Here is a 24,521-nt window from a genome sequence, read left to right as displayed (position 1 = left end):
ACTGCAAAGTAAGGAACTGGTCTGTTGATTTCTCCGCTACTTGGTAAGGATGAAGATCATAACAAAAACAAAAGAGACAAAATGGCATGAGGATGACCATTTGTTGATTTCATACCTCTAAAAGGGAAAAGACTTTTTTTTTTGTCTTTATTGGTAATTTGACATGAGTTGACAAAGTCAATTATCACTTGAAAAAAGAAAGAGGTCCAAATGCCAATTTTAGAGGTATGAATAGAAGCTCTCAAAGTCTCAAACATATATGTTTGGCCAAAACTCTAGGTTACTTGATCTAGTTGTAATAGAGTTTGAATTAGATATATTTTCGGAGATATTCATAGATATCCGATTAATTGTATATTTCCTTATACAACTCTGATTATATGTCCTGTAATCCTCTATATAAAGAGGCCCCTATTATTTAATGAAAGTACGACTCAATTCTCTTCCAATTTTAGTTTTTCTTAAACAATACAATATTTTATAATATCTGTATAGGGTAAAAGTTAGGTAATATGCAACTCAGAAATTATATTGCACTTATGAGTAGCATTTCAAACATGCGTAGCAAATGAGGAGGGACAATACGCAAGCACATCGCACGTGAAGGAAGGCTAGTTAATTTTAGATGAGGGGTAGTTATGTCAAAACGAAATGCCGTTGGTTTTTGCTTTGATTTGAATTTTGATTGAATCAGGATGTGATCACATAAATTCACATTTACATTTGTTTTGATCGTATGGTTATGGTACGTACCCTTTCCCATTTCGTGAAGCGCCATCTATCAATTGACCGTTAACTTCCTCCCTCCATTCCAAAACGCAAACAACAACCACATTCAGGTATCTATCTCTCTGTCTGCGATTTATTTTCTTCAATGTTTCTGTCTTTCGTGGTTTTATTGATCAAATATGCCGTCCATTCTGTATACTTCACTTTTGAATTTGACACCCGATAGTCTCTTCCTTAATTAGGCTTCTGCGAGTCTGCGACTGCTTCATCCCAGGTGTCTATATCAATCTTTAGGTTCTTTCACTTTTCAGTTTGCAGTTATGATATCGTTTTGACCCATTTCCATTTTCATTGTCATTTTAAGTTACAATCGAAACTTGATTAGGGTCTGTCAGTTGAACTCTTAAGTTTTGGCTTCAATGTTTCAATTTAACTTTTCATTCTTTTATCACTGAATGATAATTCTGGACTGATTAACATTGCCACAACAAGTTCATGTTTCCTCTACTTGTTATGTTTTGAAATTGTTTGAGTGAACAACTAAGGTGCGTTTTAGATAGGCTGGATATGGTTTTATGACTTCTTCTCAAAGTTATAAATTATCTTGCTTGTTGCTTCTGTGCTTTTATTCTTAACACCTTTTATGTCTATGTTTTTTTCTTGCATGTTTGTGCATCAAGACTCTGTAGAAAGTATTGGCTATTTATGTCTGAACAGTTGTACATAAAAATGAAAACCAAATTTGCATTTGTTATCATGCTGCTAGCAGTTGTTAGTGAGCTGTGTTGACCAAGTGATACTCCTGGTCATGTTCGAACCAAGAGATATCCTACAAAAATGCTTTGTTGGGTTTCTTTTATCTTTTAGATTTAAGCCACCATTACCTATTGGGTGGAATCAGTTGCTTCTAAGACAATCACTGCCCAATTTTAGTGAATAGGCTACGTTGGAGAATAAAAGATACAAGCATATTAGAGTTCAGATGCTAAGACCATTAGGTTGTCATTTAGGGGTGTGATCTGCTTTCCTAAATAAACAGAGAGTTGGATATGTGATATAGTTTCCCATTTGACTGGGGTTTTCTCTTTACTTTAACCCATCTTGGTTTTGATTAATGAATCTTGTTGCCTTGTGATTCTCTCCAAATGGTAATGAAGTTTTGGCTATTATAAGTAAAATCTTTAGCTCGGGGTTGAGGTGTTTTGTCCCCCCGATGCAAAATTATAATTATAATATAATAAATGAAACCGGGAGTGGGGTTGCTCTCAGCTAGGCTGGGTTCCAAACCCCTTTAAAAAAAAATGTAAAATCTTTAGGATTATAGAGCAGAGAAGTGGTCTTCTGCGTACTTGATGTATTTCAACAAAACACAAAGTAGTAATTTTTCCGTCTTTGGTTCTAAAGTCATTTCTTTTACAGTAGCCTCTGTGTTGTTACAGCTCTATATTGTTGTAAATGGTTGCAGGTGTCAATCAGAAAGCATGGATCTTGTGGAAGTGATGTCTAATCTCCATGCCTTGAGACAATTATATGAACTCCTTCAGAACATCGAAGATGATCTGCAACATATAAATTCAAAGAATGTAAGCACTCTAAGAGACTGGTTATTTTTTTCAACCATATTTTAAAGAGGTGGTTCGCATCAATAGCTGGTGATGCCACACTCTTGAACTTGATCTCTCTGTTGGTGTCATGAGATTGAAGCACCATTCCATATCATGAGATTGATGCACCATTCCAACTGCGGAGATTGTGTACACATTTCTTCTAATTTTGATGACTTTCTATGCTCTTTTGATCCTCAATATTCATTATCTTCGTGAAGGTACACCAAACTTTGGATCTGAAAGCGCGAAAACTCTTCAGACACCTCTTGGATGATGCTACTGAGAAAATGTTCCATACTCAATCAAAGGTATTTTAAGCCATTGGTGTGCAGTTATCCAGAACTAGTCTCATTCTTGGCCTAATATTCTTATAGTAAACATTTGTTTACCCAAAACTAAAAGGAACAAGTTCCCCTTTAAGCTTCCTGTTCTTGTTTTTTTTCAATTTACAAGGTGCATGACCTAGGATTTGTAAGGCATAAGCGAGATCTGAACTGTGGTGACTGTGTTTCTCATGTACAAGCTGCATGACCTAGGATTTGTAAAGCATAAGCTAGATCTGTCATGTGGTGACTGTGTTTCTCGTGTATGTTTTTGCAGACCATAGAAGCAGAGTCAGTTGTCCAGACGACACCCAGCTCTTCTAAACTAGAGCAACCAAAGCCAATGCCTAAGTTGCAATCTCCTCTTTCACCAGATGCAGTCAATTCTTCTCTAAATGTTGTCCTGAGCAATGAAAAGGATTCTAAAAGCAGTGTAATCACTTCAAAAAAGGATGAGCAGTATCCAGTGAAGCGTCAGAGTGCAATTTTCGGGTCTAAAGTAAGCACCTCATCAGACGTACCTCAATACAAAAAGAAACGGTGCCGCGCCTGCATAGCAAAAGAAATGAAGAAACAGTACTCAACCAAGGAGGCAACGATGTCCAATGAGAGAGCCGAGGTACCAGGCAAAAACAGTGGGGATCAAGATCAGCAACGTGACTGGGGCAGTGGCAGTGTCAGTTGTGTTGATGACCAAGCTAAAAGATTACAAGAATCCAATAGCAAGACCATAGAGAGAGAGAACTCTATTGGTGAGACTCTTCCTTCATCAGTCTCTTTAACAACCGGAGCCGGCAAGCAAGAAGTTGGGTATATCCCAATTGGTCAAATGAAGAAAAAGTTAGATGAGGGTAATGATTTCGCTAAAGTGGTAACAAATGCAATCAGAGAAATTGAGTTCTGCATTTTGGCTTTGCAGTTGAGTTCTGATTTAGCACATTCTGCTATCGATAATGATGTTGATGAACATGTTCCCTTCAAGCTTGGCATTTCAGTTAGTCCTGTAGAACACAGAAAAGAAGAGGAGGCCGTTACCAGACAAGAGCTGAGTCATACTCATATGGGAGAGTCTTTATTGGGGGGAGCTGGTACAAGTCAGCTGTCTCAAAAGCATGGGAAGTTTGCTGAATCTGTTTCTAGGGGACAAGGCTCCCCACTGGAAAACTATATGAACAGATATGAATCTATGAGTCGATCAGCAAGTCAGAACAATAATAAGATGGCGAGTTATATTAACGGGCTAAGAGTCTCACCGATTCCAAATGAGGTAAATATGAAGCCTCCTCTGCAGTTGAAGACCCTTGCTACCCCTGTTCAAAAATCCGAGACCAGTCTAGTTCTAAATCGAATAGCTAAAAACGGGACTTCGAGATATAATTCGTCCACGGTATCTTCAGTTGGAGGTGGGCTTGGTAGAAAGTCGAGTCAGAGGACAAGAATCAAGAATGAAAAGAGATATGATCAAACAATGATGAAGCCAGTATTTTTAGATGATCACAAGCCAAGTAAGAGAACAAGGACCCATAAGATGTCTTACGTAGACTCAGGGAAGAAGATCATGCTAAGTCCGCAACTGTCGGAGGAGGAGACTAGCAGCTCAACTTCTCGTAGTTCGTCAATGTGGACAAGTAAGCAAAACGAAAGCAGTGCAAGTAGCTGTAGCAATTATTCCAAGGAATCTTGGAGTCCAAGAAATGATGTTTTTTCCGAAAGTGAAAGTAAGGAATCTTGGAGTCCAAGAAATGATGATTTTTCCGAAAGTGAAAGTAACTCGCAGGAGAGTGTAAGTAGTAGCTGTCGCTCGTCGGAGGAGCATAGAATTAGATTGGCAGATTCTGTAGAGAGTGACTATAGCCGTAAAAAATATCCGGAGAAATCTATTGGAAGGTTAAGAAAGATCAAGAACAGGTTGGGACTCATCTTTCACCACCATCACCACCATCATCATCACCATCACCATCATGGCAATGATCGTTCTACGTGGAAGAAGGTACAGAAAATGTTTCGCCACAAAGACAAGCATGGCACTAATGATCATGGTCATGGAGAAGGGGTCAAAAAATCACTAGCAGTGAAAAACATGTCAAATAAGAACCAGGGTGGGCATTTTCATGCACTCGTGAAAGGGCTGATGAGACATGTTAAGCATTCAAAGAAGTCGAAAGGTGGGATCAGACCTCCTCAGCCTCGTGGCCCCAATAAGAAGAAGGTTGTGAACAAGTTGCATTGGTGGCAGACGGTTCGACGTGGTGGAGTAAAGCTGCCTAAAAGAGGGCGTGTAAAAGTAGGATTTGCCAATAAAAGACCAAAACTACAAATGAAGAGATGAGCAATATCAGTTTGTATCATATTTTGTTTACATAGTTTTTTTAAATTTCACATTCAAGCATGTATTCCCAAACCACTCTGACAGAAAAGGAAAACTAAAGAAAGTGTTGCACCATTATTGCAACTGGAATGCAGGGATATGGCAAAGCTCCGGTTGCTTCTTTCATGCCATATTTGGTATCAAGCTTGGCATTCGACTTTTTTCCACCCAAGAATCCAAGATAAGGGCCGTCATATTTTGGCGGAAAGAAAATTCACAACTAGTAATGTTGACAACTCCCAAGCGATCTCTTTATCGAAAAAAGAAGTGGAGCTCTCTGGTAGATGGCAACTTTCTTCGACACATTTTCATTTTTAGTGCCTTCCACAGTTCTACTGAACTTTAGTACTTAGAGCATGAATCGTTTGATACTTAAATAGCATCAGAAGCATTTGTGGCTTCTACTTTAGTGATTAAGAGCATTTCAAGAATGTCTGGTTGAAGAGATGCAAAAAGTATGAATAGGAGCCCTGAGATTTGGAGAGGTAATGATTGCTAGATTTCCCTACAGCTATTTTAAGAGCTTCTTTAGATTTAGATTTCCCAACAGCACAATCAAAACTCGATTTGAAAGAATTAGACTTGGGGAGGAATCCAGCCAATAAGTTTGTTCATTTTTTGTCTAAATTTCCCGCTATTTTAAGAGCTTCCCATTTGTCATGCAAAAACCGTATAATGGGGAAAACAGCCTGCTGAACTTGAGAAGTCCTGTTTTTTTAGAAAAGGAAAAAAAATATACGCACTCGTTTCTCTGTTCCCAAATCCAAGAATCCCAATAAACTGTTAGAATTTTCTCCGTGAGGAGTGCATGATGAGAGTTCCAATTCTATACAATCCACAACAAGGGATCATTTGTAACGTTAGGCTTGCTAGGAATGGAAGCGTTTAGAACATTCCAAATTTCTAGGCTGTTCCCGTCAGCAATGCCTAAGACCGACCACCCCAGGGGCTGCCACCTCAAACTCTCTTTGGGTAAACGGCTAGGGTAAGACAGCTCGGCCTCTCCTCAGAACGGGGGATGTTGGGCAGTGTTGATGCTCATTCTAGCTCTGTGAAAGTAGCACGACTATTGGAACCCCTCCACTAGGGAAATTACTCGTGATAGTCGTCATATCTAATTCAGCTAATCTTCAGCCAGAAAGAAGAGGATGAACCAGTCTTTTTGTGGTATTACTAGGGAGTACGCAAAAAAATAAAAATGGTATTTGATAAAGGAAAAAAAAAACAATCTAATCAAAAATTAGTAGAAATAAAGAATGAAAAAGATGAAGCTGGGAAATTAGCTATAAAATATATTTTGGTAGAATAAGCCATTCATTAGATAATGTCCCTTTGGCTCAGCGTGTATCCTACAGGACATTATTTTTCCTTTTCTATAGCACTTGCTTCTGCAGGTGATCTCAATCCTAATGTATTCAGCTTCTTAAACCTCTGCCAACAAGCATCTAACAGGATTGGCAGGGCTCTTTAGTCTTTAGCAAATCATCCCACCGATCCTAGACATTTTCTTTCAATGAAGCAAAAACAGTCATTACAGATTAGTGCGCTTTATGTACGCCATCAAGCCAATGCCAGTTAAAACACAGGCACCTGCCAAAATTCCAGTGTGCGAATACGTCCATCCCATTTTCTGGGTTGTGGTTTTACTCAATTGGGATGTGGTTTGGTGCCCAGAATCAGAGAAATCCAGATGCAACCTTAGGACCTGACAGAGACACAGAGATAAGAAAGCTCTTAAATCATCAACAATATGAAAATGTCCAGCTCATGAGCTGTGTCTTGCACAATAGATCTACATTCAGTTGCATCCAGTGCCAATGCCATGCACAGCACACGATAGTATACAACCAAACAGTAAGCAAACCATTAGGCATATCTGCTCTCATAAAACTTTTCTCGATTAGAGTTATGCAGCCCACATAAATAACGGCTAAAACAGTTGTTTTTTTTTTTTTTTCCTTTTTCAACTGATACTTTGTTCATAATCACTGAAATACATGGAAACATTAAACAAGAAATGCACAAACTACAGCATAATGAGGAGGCTTTCCAGTTTGAGAAAGTTATTGGGGCCCTTTGTTCTGGACCATAAATAACTAGTCCGGTCAAGTCTCAGACTTGAAAAGGGATTATTTGCTTGGCCATGCATCTAATGTTTCCACAATATCCAATTGCTCCAGAATATGAAATGATTACAACTGTTACGATTTGTTCTTAAACACCCCTTTTCTAATCTATCGCTAAGCTTTCTAGGAACTACATTATGGATGTTTTGCCATTAAAATTTACAAAGAAACTTACAAAATTTGAGAAAACCCTGACTTTTGATTTTTGAGAAAAGAAAACCTCACCCACAACAGTAGCTCTTATGTCAGAGCTTATGACAACACTGTTCTATGGAGAAAGAGAGGAGAGAGTAGAATGTCTATTCACATATTTCCAACAGGATTTCTAACAGGCTAGTCATGCAAGGGCAGACCCCTCACATACTAGGCTTTTCAGACTTGCCTACTATAGTCCTGAAGGGCTATGTTTTTTTTTTTTTCTTTTTCTTTTTTTTTCTCTGAAGATGCAAAGCTATCAAAATGTTCTTGCGAAATCAGGTTGAGTGGACATTATACCTCAATCGACCAAAATAAGTACTTTGCCAACAAAGAAATAGATTCTCACCAATTAATGTCTTTCAACTTCGATTAAGTACTCATAACCCATATGACAAATTGCTTAAAGTTTAAAAAAAAAAAAATCTTTGGCAACAAAATCTTACTTCAATGAAGCAACTTAGATAACTACAAAACATCAGTGTTTCAAACATTAAACCTCAATTTGATCATCAAAAAAATAGTTCCAATCAGTAATAATAGCCAAGTAACAAAGAGATTCAAAAAATTTAGTGGCCAACCATGGACAATTTAAACATTTAAGTGGACAATGGGAAGTTTTGGAGAAAAATAGGTGGAAGTCTAGAGAAGAAATTGAGGATCCTTTAGAATTTTCCCCAATATATTACCAAATTCTGAGAACACTGAAACTACTGAAGCCCAAACTTTAACTTTACTCAATAACTCCTAACCAGTTAATTACCTTTTTTTTCCTGGACTCCAACTTTCTATTTGTCTTTTCTTCTATACATACATATATAAGATAACCAACTTCTCGGTCTTCAATCAAAAAAAGAGAAAGAAACATAAGCTAACCAAAAAAAAAACAGATGGAGGGTTGAAAGATTTTAGTTCTATTAAGTAACCAACAAGTATGTCCATGACTCCATATAACAATTAACCTCTAGAAAAAATAATATATGAAGCATAAACACTACCTTCTGTCCCACTGCTCGAGCATGGCTAACAGCACTAACAAGATCATCATCACTTGCAAGTAGAACTCTATCACCTTCATCATCTTCATACTGGATAAAGAATAGATTACATATAAGTGAAGTGAAGAAGGAAGCTTTTAGCAAAGCAGATAACAGATAACTAAAGTAGCTCAAAATTTTTACCAAAATCTGAGGATGATCATTATCCTTAGCACCACCAGTCCTTTGCATGACAGCAGATACAAGCTCATCTAAATTTTCTGTGCCTGACAGGGAGAAAAAAGAAATAAAAGGTCAAATAAATGGGTCTTTTTGGGGGTTCAATTCTATACAATGCAAAACTTTGAGATTTAAAAGCACAAAAAGATAAACCATGTCCATTATCACTCATGCCACTCACAACAGTGTGCTGAACTGATGATCCACCCCCCATGTAATGCAACAGACACAACTTGATTAGAAAAGAACTATCCTCTTTGGAAGCCTAAGACTAAGCCCAGCCCTTTTCTTTGTGGTAGATTAAGGTCTTGCAAGAGTCATTTTTCAGTTTTATGAAGAGTAATTATGAGTCCAGTGCTTTTAAGAGTCTATTTAAGTCTTAGGGTGAGTACTCAAGGGTCTTGTTATTAATAAGTCTTTAATTGAGTCCTCTGGTGTTCTAGGAGTCTTAAGGGTTATGCATTTTAAGCCTATAAATATGGCTACTGAATGTAAACCCAAATCAGGTGCCTGAGTTCTCTACGTTCTGTCAGCTAAAACCCTCTGTTTCTTCTAAAACCTTTCTGCTTTCTTTATCTCTCGATATTCCTCAACCTACCATAATCATATTCTCCCCAACTTTCGCTCTGTTCTACATCACCATGTATAGTAACACTATCACCAATATCTCCCAATCACCACCAGCAGCTATAGACACTTGACCAGACCACAGATACCAATGTGTTACCACACAGCACATTGTATGCCCATCTAATGCCACCATCACTAAGTTCACTGCTGCTCAGCACTCTTCCCCAACCACACAACAAATATAACTCGCTAACACTCCTCAGTCCCAAAAGTAAATTACCTACTGATATAGAGGTAAAATAAGAATTCAGAACCTAAGCCTGTACAAGTGCAATGTAAGAGGAGAAAGGGTACCCCTATTTTTAAAATCTATGCAGAGCTATCTACCAATTGGCAAAAAGAACATATGAACATGAAAAATAATTAATAGACTCAATCTTCCAATATTATCCCTTAATAATCAGTAAAATGAAAGGGAAAAGATGAGAAAGGAACATGCAAAATAATTGCAAACAAGTTTTTTCTTTTTTAGTTTTAAATGCCACTACCCCTGCTTACTGGCAGACACTGACAGGATGTTTTAGCTGGCAAAGATATATTATTAATATTAACAAAGGGCCTCATGTTATGTCAAAGATTCTTGCAGTGATTTCTTGAGTCAGACCACCACTCACCACTATTGAGTCGATGCACTCGACCTTTTCGATCTTCAAACTTGAAGGCGAATGAATTTCCAAGACCAATAGAAGGATAAGTGAACTTGGCTTGTTCTGCCGCATCAGAAGCCATTAGTGCAGACATTTCACTGCAAACATCTCCAAGTTATACTTGTGCAATATGCATTTGTAAAAATGTTTTTTTTCTTTCTCAAAGCATTTTCAAAACATCTATCGCAAAGACTATCTATTAAATCAGTCTTGCATCAGCATAAATAATTTTTTTTTTTAATCAATTGAAAGATGCAGTAGGTGAACAAGAATTAAGTGACATTATTAAAAAACTTGCATACCTTTGAGTATCACAGTCATCAGCCGGCTCTAAAGCAAGTGCTGAATCCCAGAACTTTTGCATCATTGTGTTTGCCATATCATTAACGGTTCCTGAACTACTTTCAACCTGAAGAAAGACATAAACAACTACTTAATCGATTACATTCATTGAACTTTCAAAAGGGTGGAAAAGGAGAGTAACATAAATCCAAGTAGCATTGCCAAAGAAGCAAATGATAGATTAATTTTTAGACACAACTACTAATACCACTACTTTTATAAGCATGCAATTGAAGTGAGAGCAGAAGGTTCAAGCAGTTGACATGATACAACTATTGGCTAATTCAATTTCCATGTACTTTTATAAGCATGCAATTGAAGTGAGAGCAGAAGGTTCAAGCAGTTGACATGATACAACTATTGGCTAATTCAATTTCCATGTACAATTAACACAATAACATGTTTTCACCTTGATTCTTAGATATCATGAATTATTTTCCTTGAGTGTCAACTTCCCCTTCCATATATTGACCAACTTTACCCCTCTGAATATTTCTTTATCAAAAAGCCATTTAACCCCTCAGCAGTTATGTATAGCAATACAACTTGAGTAGAATCTAATCTATAAAGTACAAATCACTTTTGTGAAAAATTCTGTAATGATTCCTTAGATTGACCAATAGTTTGTACATAAAATCTTTTAACTCCTGTCTAAGGGTTTTTTTTTTCTTAGTAGGCCCCCCAGTAAAGGTCACTAAGTTTCAGGATAGCGGATTTGTACCATCATGTAGAACATTTAGAGGCACTTCAGTGATGTCGAATACTACACTTGTTATAGTCTCTGAATCAATTTGAGATTGTACTATACTTCAGTGAAATTCAGGGCCTAGTGGTGAAGATTTGTGGTTTCAGGGGGGCATGTCCCAACAGACAACGAGAGAGCTAATATGGATCAAATTTTCAAACCTAAGTTTTTACCCAAAGTAGAAAACTATGACACAATCAAGAGCAACACACTTCTCTTGTTTACAAAATGTGTTAGACGAGCTTCTGTTATGAGGGAAAATTTATGTATAACAATAGAATAGAATAAAATCATATCATATTACCTAAAAGTAACTTCCCCATTTGAAGGAAGGATCAATATCTTCTGTATCAAAAGGAAAGACAGAAATCTAAAATTGCTTAATTCTGTAATGACTTTACCATAGAGATTGCTGCGTGAGTTATCTGCAGAACATCCACACATGCAGCAACAGATTCATCTGCTGCACAACAGATGTCAATAAATTTCAAATATGTGCATTAAAGATCTGTTGCTAAAGAAGTAATGGCTCACCTCTGTCTAAGACAGGAAGATGCAAGAACTTCCCTTCATGCATTATATGCAGTGCATCAAGAATTGTAGTCTCTAATGTAGCACATTCAGGGTTCGGCGTCATTACCTTCGAAATTGATTGGGACAGCAAGTGTTGGATCAAGATACTTATAAGGATGCTTATCTAATAAAAGTGAGTGATGAGTAAAATTTTAATAATAAATAAGGATCATTAAAAAAATAAATAAACCTTTTCCACCAGAGTCAACTCAGGAGAAAGATTTTGTGCCACGACTCGCATTAAAATATCCTTTGAACTGCAATCAGTCAAAAGCAAACATCATATACATTTATTTATTTATTTTAACATGTATATATATATATATATATATATATAGAGAGAGAGAGAGAGAGAGAGAGAGATAGGGGGGGGTAGATGAAGAAGTACATCTGATTGCACAATGTTAATATAAATGAATTGGGGGAAGAATATTACGTGAGTATCCCTTGAATCTTGTTCCCCATGACAATTATAACTGAATTAACCCGAAAGTCCCGCATCTTTTTTGCCGCAACATAGACAGGATCTGATGGGGATACAATTGCAACCCTGAAAACATAGAGCTACAACTTGTAAATGAAAACTAACTAGTGAAAATGAATCAGAAACAATAAGTTGCATCCATTCAACAAAGAGAACTAGATGGCAAGACAATATACTTTGTGTTTTCACCAATGATGGTTGACAATGAAGGCTTGAACATTCGCTCCCTCAGAGTTTCCAGAAAAGCATATGGAGCTGCATTACATTAAGGCAAACAGAATAAAAAAATATTTCATGAGATGTATTACATGTCAAAACAAAGTGACAGAATCTTAGTCCCTCTATTAATTTAGGGCACGATCCTTATCAAACTTTAATGTAGGAAACAACCTCCAATGACACATAAGTAACTCATAAGATTTCCAAACATAGATACAGACCAGAAAAATTGGCTCCCCACTGGCGTTCAACTCCTTCAACTGCAGCAGCAATGGCACTCCCCTGCTCAGCTGCCTTTTCCATTCTTGATATAGCATCATAGAGGCATTTTGTGATATCCAACAAGGCAATAACCTCACCATTTTCTACAACAGGAAGGTGCCTAAATTTACCTGTTAACAAGAATAAAAAAAAAAAAAGTGTTATACAAGTGAATGGGCTCGATGAAGTGAGAAGCAAACAATACTTGTCACATAAAAAACTAACCCTGGATCATCTTCTGTAGAGCTTCCATGGCCAATGAGTCAGCATTAACAAAAATAGGATTCCGCGTCATGATCTTTGATACAATTGTCTGCTCCGGTCTCAATCCCTCTGCAATGACCCTACTGGCAATGTCCTAAAAGCATAAACTACAAGCAAAGTCAACACTCAATAGCTAGAAATTCAGTTAAAAAGCACCAAAACCAACAGTTACAATATATGAACCTTGTCAGTCACAATTCCAGAAAGCAATGCATTTGCATCGGTCAAAAGCACAGCATCCACACGCCGGGCAGCCATCCTCCGGCAAGCATCGGATACAGTGGTCCCCTCGGGGATTGTGAGGGCTTTCGACAACCTCAGCTTCTTCACTGTCCTCTCTCCACCAGCAGTCCTTTAAAAATTTTAAGGAATAAACCAACTTTAGGTTCAAAATCACAGGCAAAACTTCCAAGACACTATTTTTCTAACCAAACTAAACCTTGTAAACTGTACCAATTCAAAAGGAACCGATTTTTATTTCAGAGAAAACAATTTTTTCATGAAATGGGCAAAACGGGAAATGGAAAAGAAAGCTTACGCAAGGGCAGGAGGAGACGAGGGTTTGCTGGTGGTGCCATTAGAGATGGCTCCGTTCTCGCTTGGGACCGATTTCTTAGTGACGGTGGAGGGGCCGCGCTTCTGGGTGAGACTGGTCCTCCTCATGCCAACTTGGCTGCTCATCTCTCTCTCTCTCTCTGTAAATTAGGGTTCTTTTTGTTGTGGGTGGGTTTAATCTGAAGTAAAGAAACCCTAATTAAGCTTCAGTAGTGGTGGAGATAGAGATAGAGATAGAGAAAGGAAGACAAGGGCTGGGTGGCTCCAACCGTCTTCCTTTTGCAATTTTGGTCTGGGGGAGACAACAGACAGAGTTTACCTTTAATGGCCAATTCCCACCTGTTACTATTCAAATTAAACATACAATTTTAAAGCAAAGTAACCCAAAATTCACTGGACATTTAATAACACACGAGGTTCTTTTCATACCCTTTTTTGTTTGGGTCCTTGACCAAAAGGCACTAAAATTGGTCAAAATTATCCCACTTACCCCACCAACAAATTTTTATTCTTAACAGTTATTTCATTCACTTAATTAATTAATTACATCTGCCTCTATGTCTCTCTCCTCTCTCCTCTCTCCACGATCTAAACTCTCTCTCTCTCATCCCTCTCCGATCTGAACTCTCTCTCTCATCCTTCTTCGATCTGCTCAGTGCGTCTCCTCTTCGAGCGACAGCGACGAGGTCTGAACCCTAACGTCAACGACCTTGACCTCTTCGTCTTAATCCTCCAATCTTCGCCCCGCATTTAACGTCTAAGATGCTGACCTCCGCGCCTTCTACTCTGGATTTCTCTAGCTCCGGCGCCGACTTTAAGCTCCAGCAAGTCCGATAACAATGACATTGATGCATCGGTAGGTTCCTTGGTTTGGGTCCGCCACCGAAACGGATAGCCTAATCTAGTTTGCTACTTTTATTAGGTGAAATCCATTTTATGATTGTATTTTCTGGTGATCTGTTATTGTTAACTGTTCCTTGCTTGTTAGATTTGAGCAATTTGAGTCGAATTGCATGTAGCGGTGCTCTGTTATAAGGGTTAATGTGAATCATATTTCTGCGTATTAAAGTTGGTTTTGCTTAGTTGTTATGATGCAGACAAATTCATATGGGTGTCCAGATGCAAGCAATTCCGGCAGCTTTAGGTGGCAATTCCATTAATGCGTAGGTCCACCAGATAAATGGGGCATCTAAATTGGGAGAGGATGTTAATTGTGTTCATATGTCAGGAGAATAAGAACTTGTTTCCAAAGTTAGTTGAAATTTTAATATTTTCTGGTGCAGCTATACCTAGGTAGCTTGTTAGATCATGGTATACAACATGCCCATACTCCATTGGCCGATTCAAGAAGAAAAGAAAGCATGATTGAAATGAGTAGTGAACTAATGATTTGTTATGTAGCTCAATGTTTATGCTTTAGTCTCTTTACATATATTTTTCTCTTCCATCGGTGCCTAGAGGTTTATTGCCTCTCTATTGGGGCAATAGACATCTATTAGAGGAAAATAGACGTTTTTAATTGATGTAATCTCCTCTCTCTCTTTTTTAATCAAAGATTTATATTTCTAAATTTAGAAAAATTAGTTCCCATTCCAGCAACTGAAAGTTCTATTGGGGGGACCAATAGACATCTATTGGGGGGCAATAGACGTTTTGAATTGATGTAATATTCTCATTTTTTTTCTTTAATCAAAGTTTTATTTGTCTAAATCTAGAAAGATTCTGGCGACTGAAAGTCCTATTGGGGGGCAATGCATGGCTGATAGTCATCTATTGGGGGTCAATAGATGTCTATTGGGGAGCAATAGACCAAAAGTTCTATTGGGGGGCAATAAACGTCTATTGGGAGGCAATACATGGCTGATAGACGTCTATTGGGGAGCAATAGACCTTTATTGATGGGCAATAGATGTCTATTGGGGTAATAAACATTTCCGGCGAGGTTTTCTGAAATGTCTGATGGGCGGCCGCCGGTGACCGGAATCCGGCGAAAGTTGGCCGGAATCCCGTGTCCGGTGACCAGAATCCGGCGAAAGTTGGCTGGAATCCAGCGACCGGTAACCAGATTCCGGCGAAGTCTCCTATGGTTTCTCTCTCTCTCTCTCTCTCTCTAAATAAATAAGGGGTGAGGGGTAAAATGGTATTAAAAAAAATTAAAAATAAAAACAAAAAATCTTAATGGGATATTAGGGAAGACTGTGTACATACATGTACATTTGCAAGCATAATTAGCTATAATGGGCCATGCTCATTGTACTGCTAAAGGTACTAATTCCAACCAAAGGAATGACGTGCAGACACACCGCCAGACGGGCTACAACCTCAGCATCGGACCACCTCCAGATCGCCACTAACGCGCCGCCACGCGCCGCGCCAAGATGGCATCAGAAGCTTCCGAAACTGAGAACTGAAGCATATCAGTCCCACATCGAAAACAAAGACAAGATCAGTCTCTTCCTCACCTATAAAAGGTTCTCTCCTCTCTCCTCATTAATTACGCATTCAATACTTACCTACTGTTACTTTGTCAACATAAATACATTAATTGACTAACTTAGGCATCGGAGAGTTGAAGACCGCCCAGCGCGGTCTCCCTCTGACGCCCATTGTATTTTACTTGACAGGTAACGGGAACCACAATAACAACACAAGTATCGGTCCGCCCACCGGATCAGCGTTAACTAAGGTCCAGCTACCGCTAGACTTTTAGACATTAACATTGGCGCCGTCTGTGGGAATCTTTTGAACAAAAGGTCATCCCGCTACAATCACCATGGCTAACGATAGCGGGGGAAACGCTGAGGAGCAGGCAGAACTCCCCGCCATTCCTCAACCTTCCGACCCCGCGATCGGCGTTAACCGCGCATTATTCACAACCCCGGCCAACCCCGGCGGTGAGGCAAATCCAGGCAGCAGCCGCCCGTCAGGCCAGGATCTCGTCACCATGTACGAGATGGCACTGGCGGATCTTCATAAGGCAAATAGAGAACGTGAGGAGGAGCGTAGGGAGAAGGCCGAAGCCCAGAGACAGATGGCCGCGCTCATGACACGTTTCGAGGAACTAAAAAACACTTTGGCTGCCACCGACCGCCCGGCACAGAGCGAGCAGTCACACAGCACCAGGCGAAGTCGACCCAACGCCGGCACAGTAGCGCCAGGGCCGGTCGTACAAATGCATGTACCGCTAAACCCGCCTGGGTTGTCAGGAATGGGACCACCGCCCCTACCTCAACTAATGTCAGAACAGATGGCGGAATCACTTCCGCACACCAATCGCTCGAATACCAGGACAATGACTGAGGAGGATCCGCCCATGCCTAGGCACAGGACAACTCGGCAAGTCAGTCGGGCCGATTCTGTCAATGACGCAACCGCCCAGCTATTGGACAGGATGCACCAACTGGAACAGAGGTTGATCCGGGCGGAGACGGGTGTCCCGACGTCAACCCGGAACCCACTGTTTACTTCCAGACCCGGCCCCTTTTCCGCCGCGATCCTGCAGGCCGTCAGACCAACACATGCAAAAACCCCAAAGATGTCACAGTACGGCGGAATGACCGATCCCTTTGTCCACATGGACACCTTCAAGAAGGTCACCAACAACAAGGGCTTCGACGACGCCACCTTGTGCCATTTATTCAGCGAAACGTTGGACGGCGAGGCAATGAACTGGTTCTTTGAATGTCCGCCAGGATCTGTCGGCTCATTCCATGCACTGTCGCATGCTTTCCTCTCCCGCTTCATCTTACTGTCCGCCGGACATCACAATACAAGTCAGCTTTTCGGCGTTAAACAGGGGGAGGACGAATCTCTGAAGGCCTTCGTCACCAGGTGGCGGGCGGCAGCATCTCAATGCCGCGACCTGGACAAGACCATGGCATCGGCGGCCTTCAGGAAGGGGCTCCTCAAGGGACCGTTCCTCTATCACCTCAATTACAACCATCCCAATGCAACATACGACCACGTCATGAGTGAGGCGGTCATTCACGCCCAGGCGGAATTCATTACATATGGAGAAACCCCACCGCCGACAACGCCAGCAAGGTCCACACAGCCATCTTCCAGTCACCAGGAAACCACTGACAAGTCCCCCTCAGCACCGCCAATTGACAAGAAAAGAGAGTGGCAGCAGGGCCACCACCAAACCAAGCGGCAGAAGGGGCAGCATTTTTACAAGGGAAACCGCCCAACTCATGGGGATAACAACAACAAGCAGACGGAGTCCTCACAGCGGTATGCAGTGTTCACGGTCCTAACGGCCTCACAAGAAGATATCTACAGTCAGTGCAAGGATCAGATCCCACCGCCACCCCCTCCAAAGTACCCAAAAACAGGCAAACCCAGGAACACCGGCAAGTGGTGCAAATACCACGCAGACAGCGGCCACAATACAAACAGCTGCAATGCTCTCAAAACAGCCATTGAGACTTTGTACCGTGACGGCAAGTTGGAGCAGTTCAAGGTGCGCCAACCACCACCAGTGATTGCCAACGTCGAGACCTTGGGCCGCATCAACACCATCGATGGCGGTGCTCCAATCACCAACATGTCTCACAGGGCAAGAAAGCGCTATGAACGCGCCAACCACCCAAAGGAAGTTTGCAACATCCGCTACGAAAGATCCGCCAAACTACCGAAATCAGGTTGGGAACCTATTACCTTTTCAGAGGAGGAGGAACGCGGAGTACATTTACCCCATGACGACCCATTCTTGGTCGATGCCATTCTTGGCAAATTCTCGGTGGGGAGAATCTTGGTGGATAGCGGATCCGCTGTCAACGTCATCTTCAGCGGTTGCTACGACCATCTCAAGCGGAACAGAAAACTACTCCAGGATCACGAACCACTGCTCAGCTTCTCCGGTGACATCACACAACCACTGGGGTCGGATTACATGCGACTAGTTATTGGCACTAGTCCCTGCATGGCTGAGGTACACACGGAGTTCATCATTGTCGACTGTTTTAGTTCGTACAACGCCATCATTGGTCGACCAGCGCTTAATAAGCTCAAGTGCATCATTGCCGGATACATGCTTCTCATGAAGTTCCCCACGCCCAACGGCACAGGCTGCGTGAGGGGAAGCCAACAGCTGGCACGAGAATGCTATTCAACAACTGTAGCACGATCAACGCGCCGCCATGAAATCCTGACAGTGGGTAATGACCCACCACCACCGAATATCTTTGAGGATCCTAGGGATGAGGAGAAGAAGTATGTAATGAAGGAGCCAGTCAACCCAGACACGTCGCTGAAGATCGTCTGCATCTCAGATAAGCATCCCGAAAGGACGGTCCGCATAGGCGCACAGCTAGACCCAGAAGTAGAGGCAGAACTCACTCAATTCCTACGTGACAACGCCACCGTCTTTGCATGGTCCTATGCGGACATGCCTGGCATCTCCACTGAAATAATCACCCATAAGCTGACCATCAAACCTTCCTTCTATCCCATCAAACAGAAGCGGAGGGCTTTTGATGAGGAAAAATACCGCGCAATCGGACAGGAGGTCGCCAAACTACGGGACATTGGGTTCATCCGCCAGGTCATCTACCCTCAATGGATCTCAAATCTGGTAATGGTGAAGAAGCCCAGCGGCAAGTGGCGGATGTGCGTCGACTTCAAAAACCTAAACAAGGCATGCCCAAAGGATAGTTTCCCGCTACCTCGTATCGATCAGCTGGTCGATGCAACCGCCGGACACGAACTCCTCAGCATGATGGATGCCTTCTCCGGATACAATCAGATCAGAATGGACCCCAGCGACCAAGAATGCACCACCTTCACCACCGACAAAGGCCTCTACTGCTACAATGTCATGCCTTTTGGTCTGAAGAACGCCGGTGCAACTTATCAGCGGTTGATGAACGCCATGTTCGCTGAGCATCTGGGAAAAATTATCGAGGTCTATGTGGATGACATGCTAGTCAAGAGCACAAAGGCCAGCGGACATGTCACAAACCTCAGGATCATAATAACCATCCTCCTGGCCTATGGTATGCGCCTCAACCCAGAAAAATGTTTCTTTGCAGTCACCGCTAGCAAATTTCTGGGCTACATCGTCAGCGAGCGAGGTATAGAGGCTAACCCAGATAAGGTACAGGCCATCCTTAGCCTGTCGGATCCCAAGTATAAGGTAGACGTCCAGTGTCTCCAAGGCAAGTTAACCGCCCTTTCTCGATTCATCTCTCGACTTACTGACAAGTGCGCCCCATTCTTCAAACTCCTCAAAACAACTCACAAGAAGGTCATCGACTGGAACCCAGAGTGTCAGGCGGCATTCCAGAGCCTAAAAGAATATCTAGCGGCGGTCCATCTCCTTTCTGTTCCTGTGCAAGGAGAGACATTATTCATATACTTGGCGGTCTCGGCAACGGCAATAAGTTGCGCCATTGTTCGGCGGGAAGACCAGGACGAACTCCCGGTATTCTACGCCGGCAGAGGCATGAACGGAGCAGAAACAAGATATGCACCGTTGGAACAGCTGGCCCTCGCACTTATCGTTGCCGCCAGACGCCTCAGGCAATATTTCCAGGCTCACACAGTCCATGTGTTAACCAATCAACCGCTGAGGCAGGTAATGCAGAACCCTGAACACTCAGGACGCCTCAGCAAGTGGGCAATTGAACTCAGCGAATTTGACATAGAATACAAACCAAGAACCGCCATGAAGGGCCAGGCGGTAGCGGACTTCATCGCTGAACTTACTGAGCGCCAGCCGGAACCCGATACTCAAGCAATGCCCGGAACAGAAATAGTAACCAATACAGAGGCAACTTCCCAACAGTCGGATTGGGACCTACATGTGGACGGCTCCGCCTGTGCCAAGGCCAGCGGCGCCGGAGTCATCTTAACCGGACCCGGGGGACTGAACGCAGAGTACGCATTAAAGTTCAACTTCAAAGCTTCAAACAATATGGCGGAGTACGAGGCACTCATAGCCGGCTTGCTTCTCGCCATTGACTCAGGAGCTGACAGCGTCAACATATTCAGCGACTCCCAACTAGTCGTCAACCAGGTCAACGACAGCTTCCAAGCCAAGGACCAGCAGTTAGCAGCGTATTTAGGATACGTCAAGACATTGCTAAAAAAGTTCAAATTCCATACAATCACACAGATCCCCCGGGAAAAGAACGCCAAGGCTGATTCACTGGCCAGACTGGCAACGGCCCAACCACATCAGAGTCCAGCGGATACAAGGGTGGAATGCCTGGACAAGCCAAGTATCACAAAAACCCTGGCGGAAATCTTCAACGTGCAAGTCAACCCCAGCTGGATGGACGAGATCATTGCATACAAACGCAGCGGAACGTTGCCAGAAGATAAGGTCCAGGCAAGGCAGCTCCAACGAAGAGCAACCCGCTACAACATCCAGCACGGCAAACTCTACCGCCAGGGATTCAGCCATCCTAATCTCCGCTGTCTAACCCCAGAGGAGGGAAGGGTTGTCCTAACTGAAATCCATGGCGGGGAATGCGGAAACCACTCGGGCGCCAGGTCCCTAACCAACCGCGCAATGCGACAAGGCTACTTCTGGCCTACACTTGGCGATGACGCCCGGCGGATTTCGAGATCTTGCCACAAATGCCAACAGTTTGCAGATCTCCCACACGCGCCAGCGGAACCACTATCAATCATCGTAGGCCCATGGATTCATTCCACGTGGGGCCTTGACCTGATGGGAAAGTTCCAAACCGCCAAGGGTCAGTTCAAATACATCATTGTTGCCATTGATTATAACAGCAAGTGGATAGAGGCAGAGCCATTGACGGCAATAACTACCGCCAAGGTAATTCACTTCCTTTGGAAGAATATCTATTGCCGCTACGGTGTCCCCCACACAATCATCACAGACAACGGCACACAGTTTAACAATGACGAGCTCATCTCCTTCACCACCAACTTAGGCACCAAGTTGAGATTCGCATCTGTCGCCCACCCCCAGACCAACGGCCAGGTCGAAGCAGCAAACAAGATAATCAAAAAGTTGTTAAAAAAGAAGCTCGACGACGCCAAGGGTTTATGGGCGGAGAAACTCCCAGAAGTCCTGTGGGCCATCCGAACAACTCCAACCTCCGCCACCGGAGAAACTCCTTTTTGTATGATGTTCGGCACAGAGGCTGTCTTACCCATTGAAGTTACCCAACCTACCGCTAGAGTCGAAGGCTACTGCCCAGAGACCAACAGCGCCGGCGTCAATTTGGACAGGGACCTCCTAGAAGAGAGAAGACTCGAGGCCCATTTGCACAATCTGCAAAACAAGCAACGGGTATCACGTTTTTACAACGCCAGAGTCAGAGCCCGGAACCTCCAATTGGGGGACTTGGTCATGAAGGAAGTCATTCCGCCACCAACAAAACTCCGCCCAACGTGGGAGGGCCCGTACAAAATCGTGGAAGTCGTTAGCCCAGGCACCTTCTACTTAATGGACAAGGACGGAGTCACGTCGGCCCGCCCTTGGAATACGGAACACCTTCGGTATTATTACAAATAGGCAAACCGCTACCCATGCGCATCTTGACTTAGCTAAGTCTTTTGTTCAAATGTTTAGCTAAGGGAAGCTACCCAACGGGTACTACCCCACTTTTGTACGCTGATCAGTCAGCCACCAATGAAACGAGGAATTATTCAAACCATTGTTCCTAAGTCTGGCACTGAGGGCAACTGGCAACGCCAACGATCGTCAGCGGGCTAAGTCCGCTACGTAGTGCACTTGGACCAATCTTAATTCCTTTAATGTTCCATTGATCGGCAAAAGAAAAATATAGCTCAAAACGCTACACACACATTGTACCAAACCAAGTCAGAAATTCACTTTATTCCACAATAGTCTTTACAAACAAAGATGCCCCAGCGGTTACACAAAAAAAAAAAAAAAAAAAAAAAAAAAAAACAAACTTTGGGGTTCTCAGGTAGGTTCAGCGGTTGGCGTCGGCCTCGGCAGCTTCAGCGATTGGCGGCGCGACCGATCAGCTCGCTTGATCAGAACCTCGGGCGGTCGGACTGGGGGTCTCTATGGTGCCGTCGGCCCGGGTGTGTGCCTCCAGAAACCCGGCACGTGACACCTCCGACGGGGTCTGCTGGGGAGTTTGCTGCGACCCTTCCGGCGGATGTGGGCCACTTTCCCCGCTGCCCGAGTGAGTACCTACGGCTGGGGCAGGCACGACCTCTGTCTCCGCACGGACACTATCGACCGGCGGCACGTCAGGCTGCGACGCCTTTACAAAGTCAATGGCACCCTTCCGCTTCAACATATCTATATTGGCACGGGCCCCAGACTTCGCCGCTTCGGTTAGTGCCTTCTTAAACTCCGCCGACTGCTTGAATGATTCAACAGCAGCGGCCGCAGCAGTGCTCCCCTCAGCTCTCAGACGGGTAACCTCACCCCCCAGCCGCTTCAGTTCGGCCATCCTTTCGGCGGACTCCCGCTGCACTATAATCAGCTTCTTGTCCTTGGCGGCTATCTTCTCCTTCAGCAACCCAATCTCCTGCTCCAACTTGGAGACATGTTCATTCCTCTCCAGATCCCGCCGAATAGCGGCATTAAGCTTGCCGCGGGCGTCCGCATAATCACACTCCGCCTTGGCTAGTCCCCGCTCGAGCTCCGCCAGTCTCTCCTTGGCCTCCGCCAGCTCCCTCTGGAGATCTCCAATTTCTCCCTTGAGCTCCTCCTCAACCCGGGGCTGCTTGGACGCCGCCAAGAACATATCGTGTAACCCCGCCGATATTTGACCAAACGCCGAGCTGAAGGGCGATTGGTCAATTGCCGTCAGGCGCGATATGCCCGCCAGACCCCCGAATCCCAGCCGTTCGCACAGATGAAAGAGGAACTCCCGCTCCCCTTCTGTCATGAATGGCGCGTACTCGGCGAAGGAGTCCAGATCGCTGACGGCGGGCGCCTCACCCTCCACCGCCACCGTTTTGCAGGAGCTGGCCGGGCCTTCTTCTGTCGGCGGGCACCAACCACCTCCACCTCCTCTCCCTCTTCCACCGTTTTTGCAGGAGCTGGCAGGGCCTTTTTCTCTAGCGCCCTCTGGCCCCCAATGACGGCCCTCGTCGCCCTGACTGGCGGTTCCTCCCTCGTCACAATGACTTCTCCCGCCGGCTGAACCGCCTGAGAACCACGCCTCTGGGCAGGCATCCGCTCCTTCTGAGGCCCGGCCGCAGCACTTCCCCTCTGCCCCCCGCCGGCCGTCTGGGTCCCCGCCTGCACCACAGGCAGACCGTCTTCACCAAGGTGGGACTGGTGCGGCATCGCCATCACCACCGGAACCTCGGACTGGCTCAGCGCCAACGTCTCCGGGTTCACTACAGTCTGCTGGGCCACCAGCCCCTCGGCGTACATGGCCTCCAAAAAATTCTCTATCTCCGCCCGATCCATGGCTTTCTCAAACGCGTCGCGACTTGATTTGTTACCCGGCGGAGTTTCTAAAAAAAAAGGAGGAAAGGCAGCCACCAGTCAGACACAATTCAATTATAACACAAAACGACAGGGTAGAATCCTCACCAATAGAGCGTGTTAGTCGCAGGTCGACCAATAACTCCCAACCAGTCAGCAAGCGGAAGTCAAGCAGGTTTCGGTTCCGCCAGCAACCTCTGATCCTCGCCACCCGGCACTCTTCCCCACGCGTCAGCGTATACCGAAGTCCCGCTGCACAAGAAAAACACGTCATTAGTAAGAATACAAGTTCAAGCATGTAAGCACGCCAAACATTTTTAGCGGACACCGGCCACCAACCTCGAATAGGTTGGAACTCGGACTTAATCCTAAATGACGGCCCTTCCTCGTTAGACCTAGCGTGGTACTCCCAACCGTCGGTAGCGACGCAAAAAGTCCCCCGCCAATAGGACATGGAGTCCCTCAGATTCTCGATCAGCTTGGGCGCTCCCTGTCGACGACTCAAATTTACTTGCCCGTGGCACCCTTGGCGCTTCACATATACCAACTCGTAGAAATGGAGCACTTCCGCCACAGTAGGCCCCTCGCACCCCGACAAGCGCCACAAGGAGTTCATCGCCAACATCAACCGCCACATGTTTGGACAGATCTGACCGAAGGCAAGGCCAAACTCGCAAACAAGGATTTGGAGATTGGGCACCAGCGGAAGTGTCACCCCTTGGCGGAATATAGCCTCGTGCACGGCCGCACACCCCGTCGGGAGAATCGACGCCTTCTCATCAGCCGTCGGTGGGCGCAGCTTCACCGACCCCGGCAACCGGAACGCCTGCTTCAATC

The 24,521-nt window shown here is 43.8% G+C and overlaps 2 protein-coding genes across 3 annotated transcripts; one reads left to right on the top strand and one right to left on the bottom strand.

The window, feature by feature from the left end:
- Positions 1-738: 738 nt before the first annotated feature.
- On the top strand, positions 739-6,948 carry LOC112186872. The gene is made up of 5 exons (XM_040514904.1): positions 739-839; positions 2,195-2,312; positions 2,555-2,644; positions 2,937-4,149; positions 6,818-6,948. The coding sequence occupies exons 2-5, from the start codon at positions 2,211-2,213 to the stop codon at positions 6,865-6,867; spliced, it is 1,455 nt and encodes a 484-aa protein (XP_040370838.1). The 5' UTR covers positions 739-839; positions 2,195-2,210; the 3' UTR covers positions 6,868-6,948.
- LOC112189081 (CBS domain-containing protein CBSCBSPB3) lies at positions 6,285-13,613 on the bottom strand. Of its 2 annotated transcripts, none has more exons than XM_024328353.2 (14): positions 13,269-13,613; positions 12,914-13,082; positions 12,692-12,824; positions 12,427-12,597; positions 12,163-12,241; positions 11,939-12,052; positions 11,693-11,759; positions 11,464-11,569; positions 11,331-11,392; positions 10,145-10,251; positions 9,810-9,940; positions 8,530-8,612; positions 8,347-8,436; positions 6,285-6,732 (listed from the first exon to the last, which is right to left on the bottom strand). In XM_024328353.2, exons 1-14 carry the CDS (start codon positions 13,409-13,411, stop codon positions 6,559-6,561), a joined length of 1,629 nt encoding a protein of 542 aa, XP_024184121.1. In that variant the 5' UTR covers positions 13,412-13,613; the 3' UTR covers positions 6,285-6,558. The 2 variants fall into 2 exon arrangements, with proteins under 2 accessions (XP_024184121.1, XP_024184122.1); XM_024328354.2 differs by having other exon boundaries at positions 11,331-11,389; positions 13,269-13,611.
- Between the last annotated feature and the right edge of the window lie 10,908 nt (positions 13,614-24,521).

The sequence above is a fragment of the Rosa chinensis genome, chromosome 2 (assembly GCF_002994745.2).
Source record: "Rosa chinensis cultivar Old Blush chromosome 2, RchiOBHm-V2, whole genome shotgun sequence".
Taxonomy (NCBI): Eukaryota; Viridiplantae; Streptophyta; class Magnoliopsida; order Rosales; family Rosaceae; genus Rosa; species Rosa chinensis.
The sequence above is the reverse complement of the archived record's forward strand: the minus strand, read 5'-3'. Positions and strand labels throughout refer to the sequence as shown.

What these genes read in the sequence shown, in the direction of transcription:
- LOC112186872 (XM_040514904.1), top strand. Translation starts at nt 2,211, where the DNA reads ATGGATCTTGTGGAAGTGATGTCTAATCTCCATGCCTTGAGACAATTA. An exon ending in AACATATAAATTCAAAGAAT is followed by an intron (nt 2,313 to 2,554) that starts GTAAGCACTCTA and finishes ATCTTCGTGAAG; the next exon opens with GTACACCAAACTTTGGATCT. An exon ending in GATGAAGCCAGTATTTTTAG is followed by an intron (nt 4,150 to 6,817) that starts ATGATCACAAGC and finishes CTTGCACAATAG; the next exon opens with ATCTACATTCAGTTGCATCC.
- LOC112189081 (XM_024328353.2), bottom strand. Translation starts at nt 13,411, where the DNA reads ATGAGCAGCCAAGTTGGCATGAGGAGGACCAGTCTCACCCAGAAGCGC. An exon ending in TCGTCTCCTCCTGCCCTTGC is followed by an intron (nt 13,083 to 13,268) that starts GTAAGCTTTCTT and finishes AAATTTTTAAAG; the next exon opens with GACTGCTGGTGGAGAGAGGA. An exon ending in CTCGAGCAGTGGGACAGAAG is followed by an intron (nt 6,733 to 8,346) that starts GTAGTGTTTATG and finishes TGTCTCTGTCAG; the next exon opens with GTCCTAAGGTTGCATCTGGA.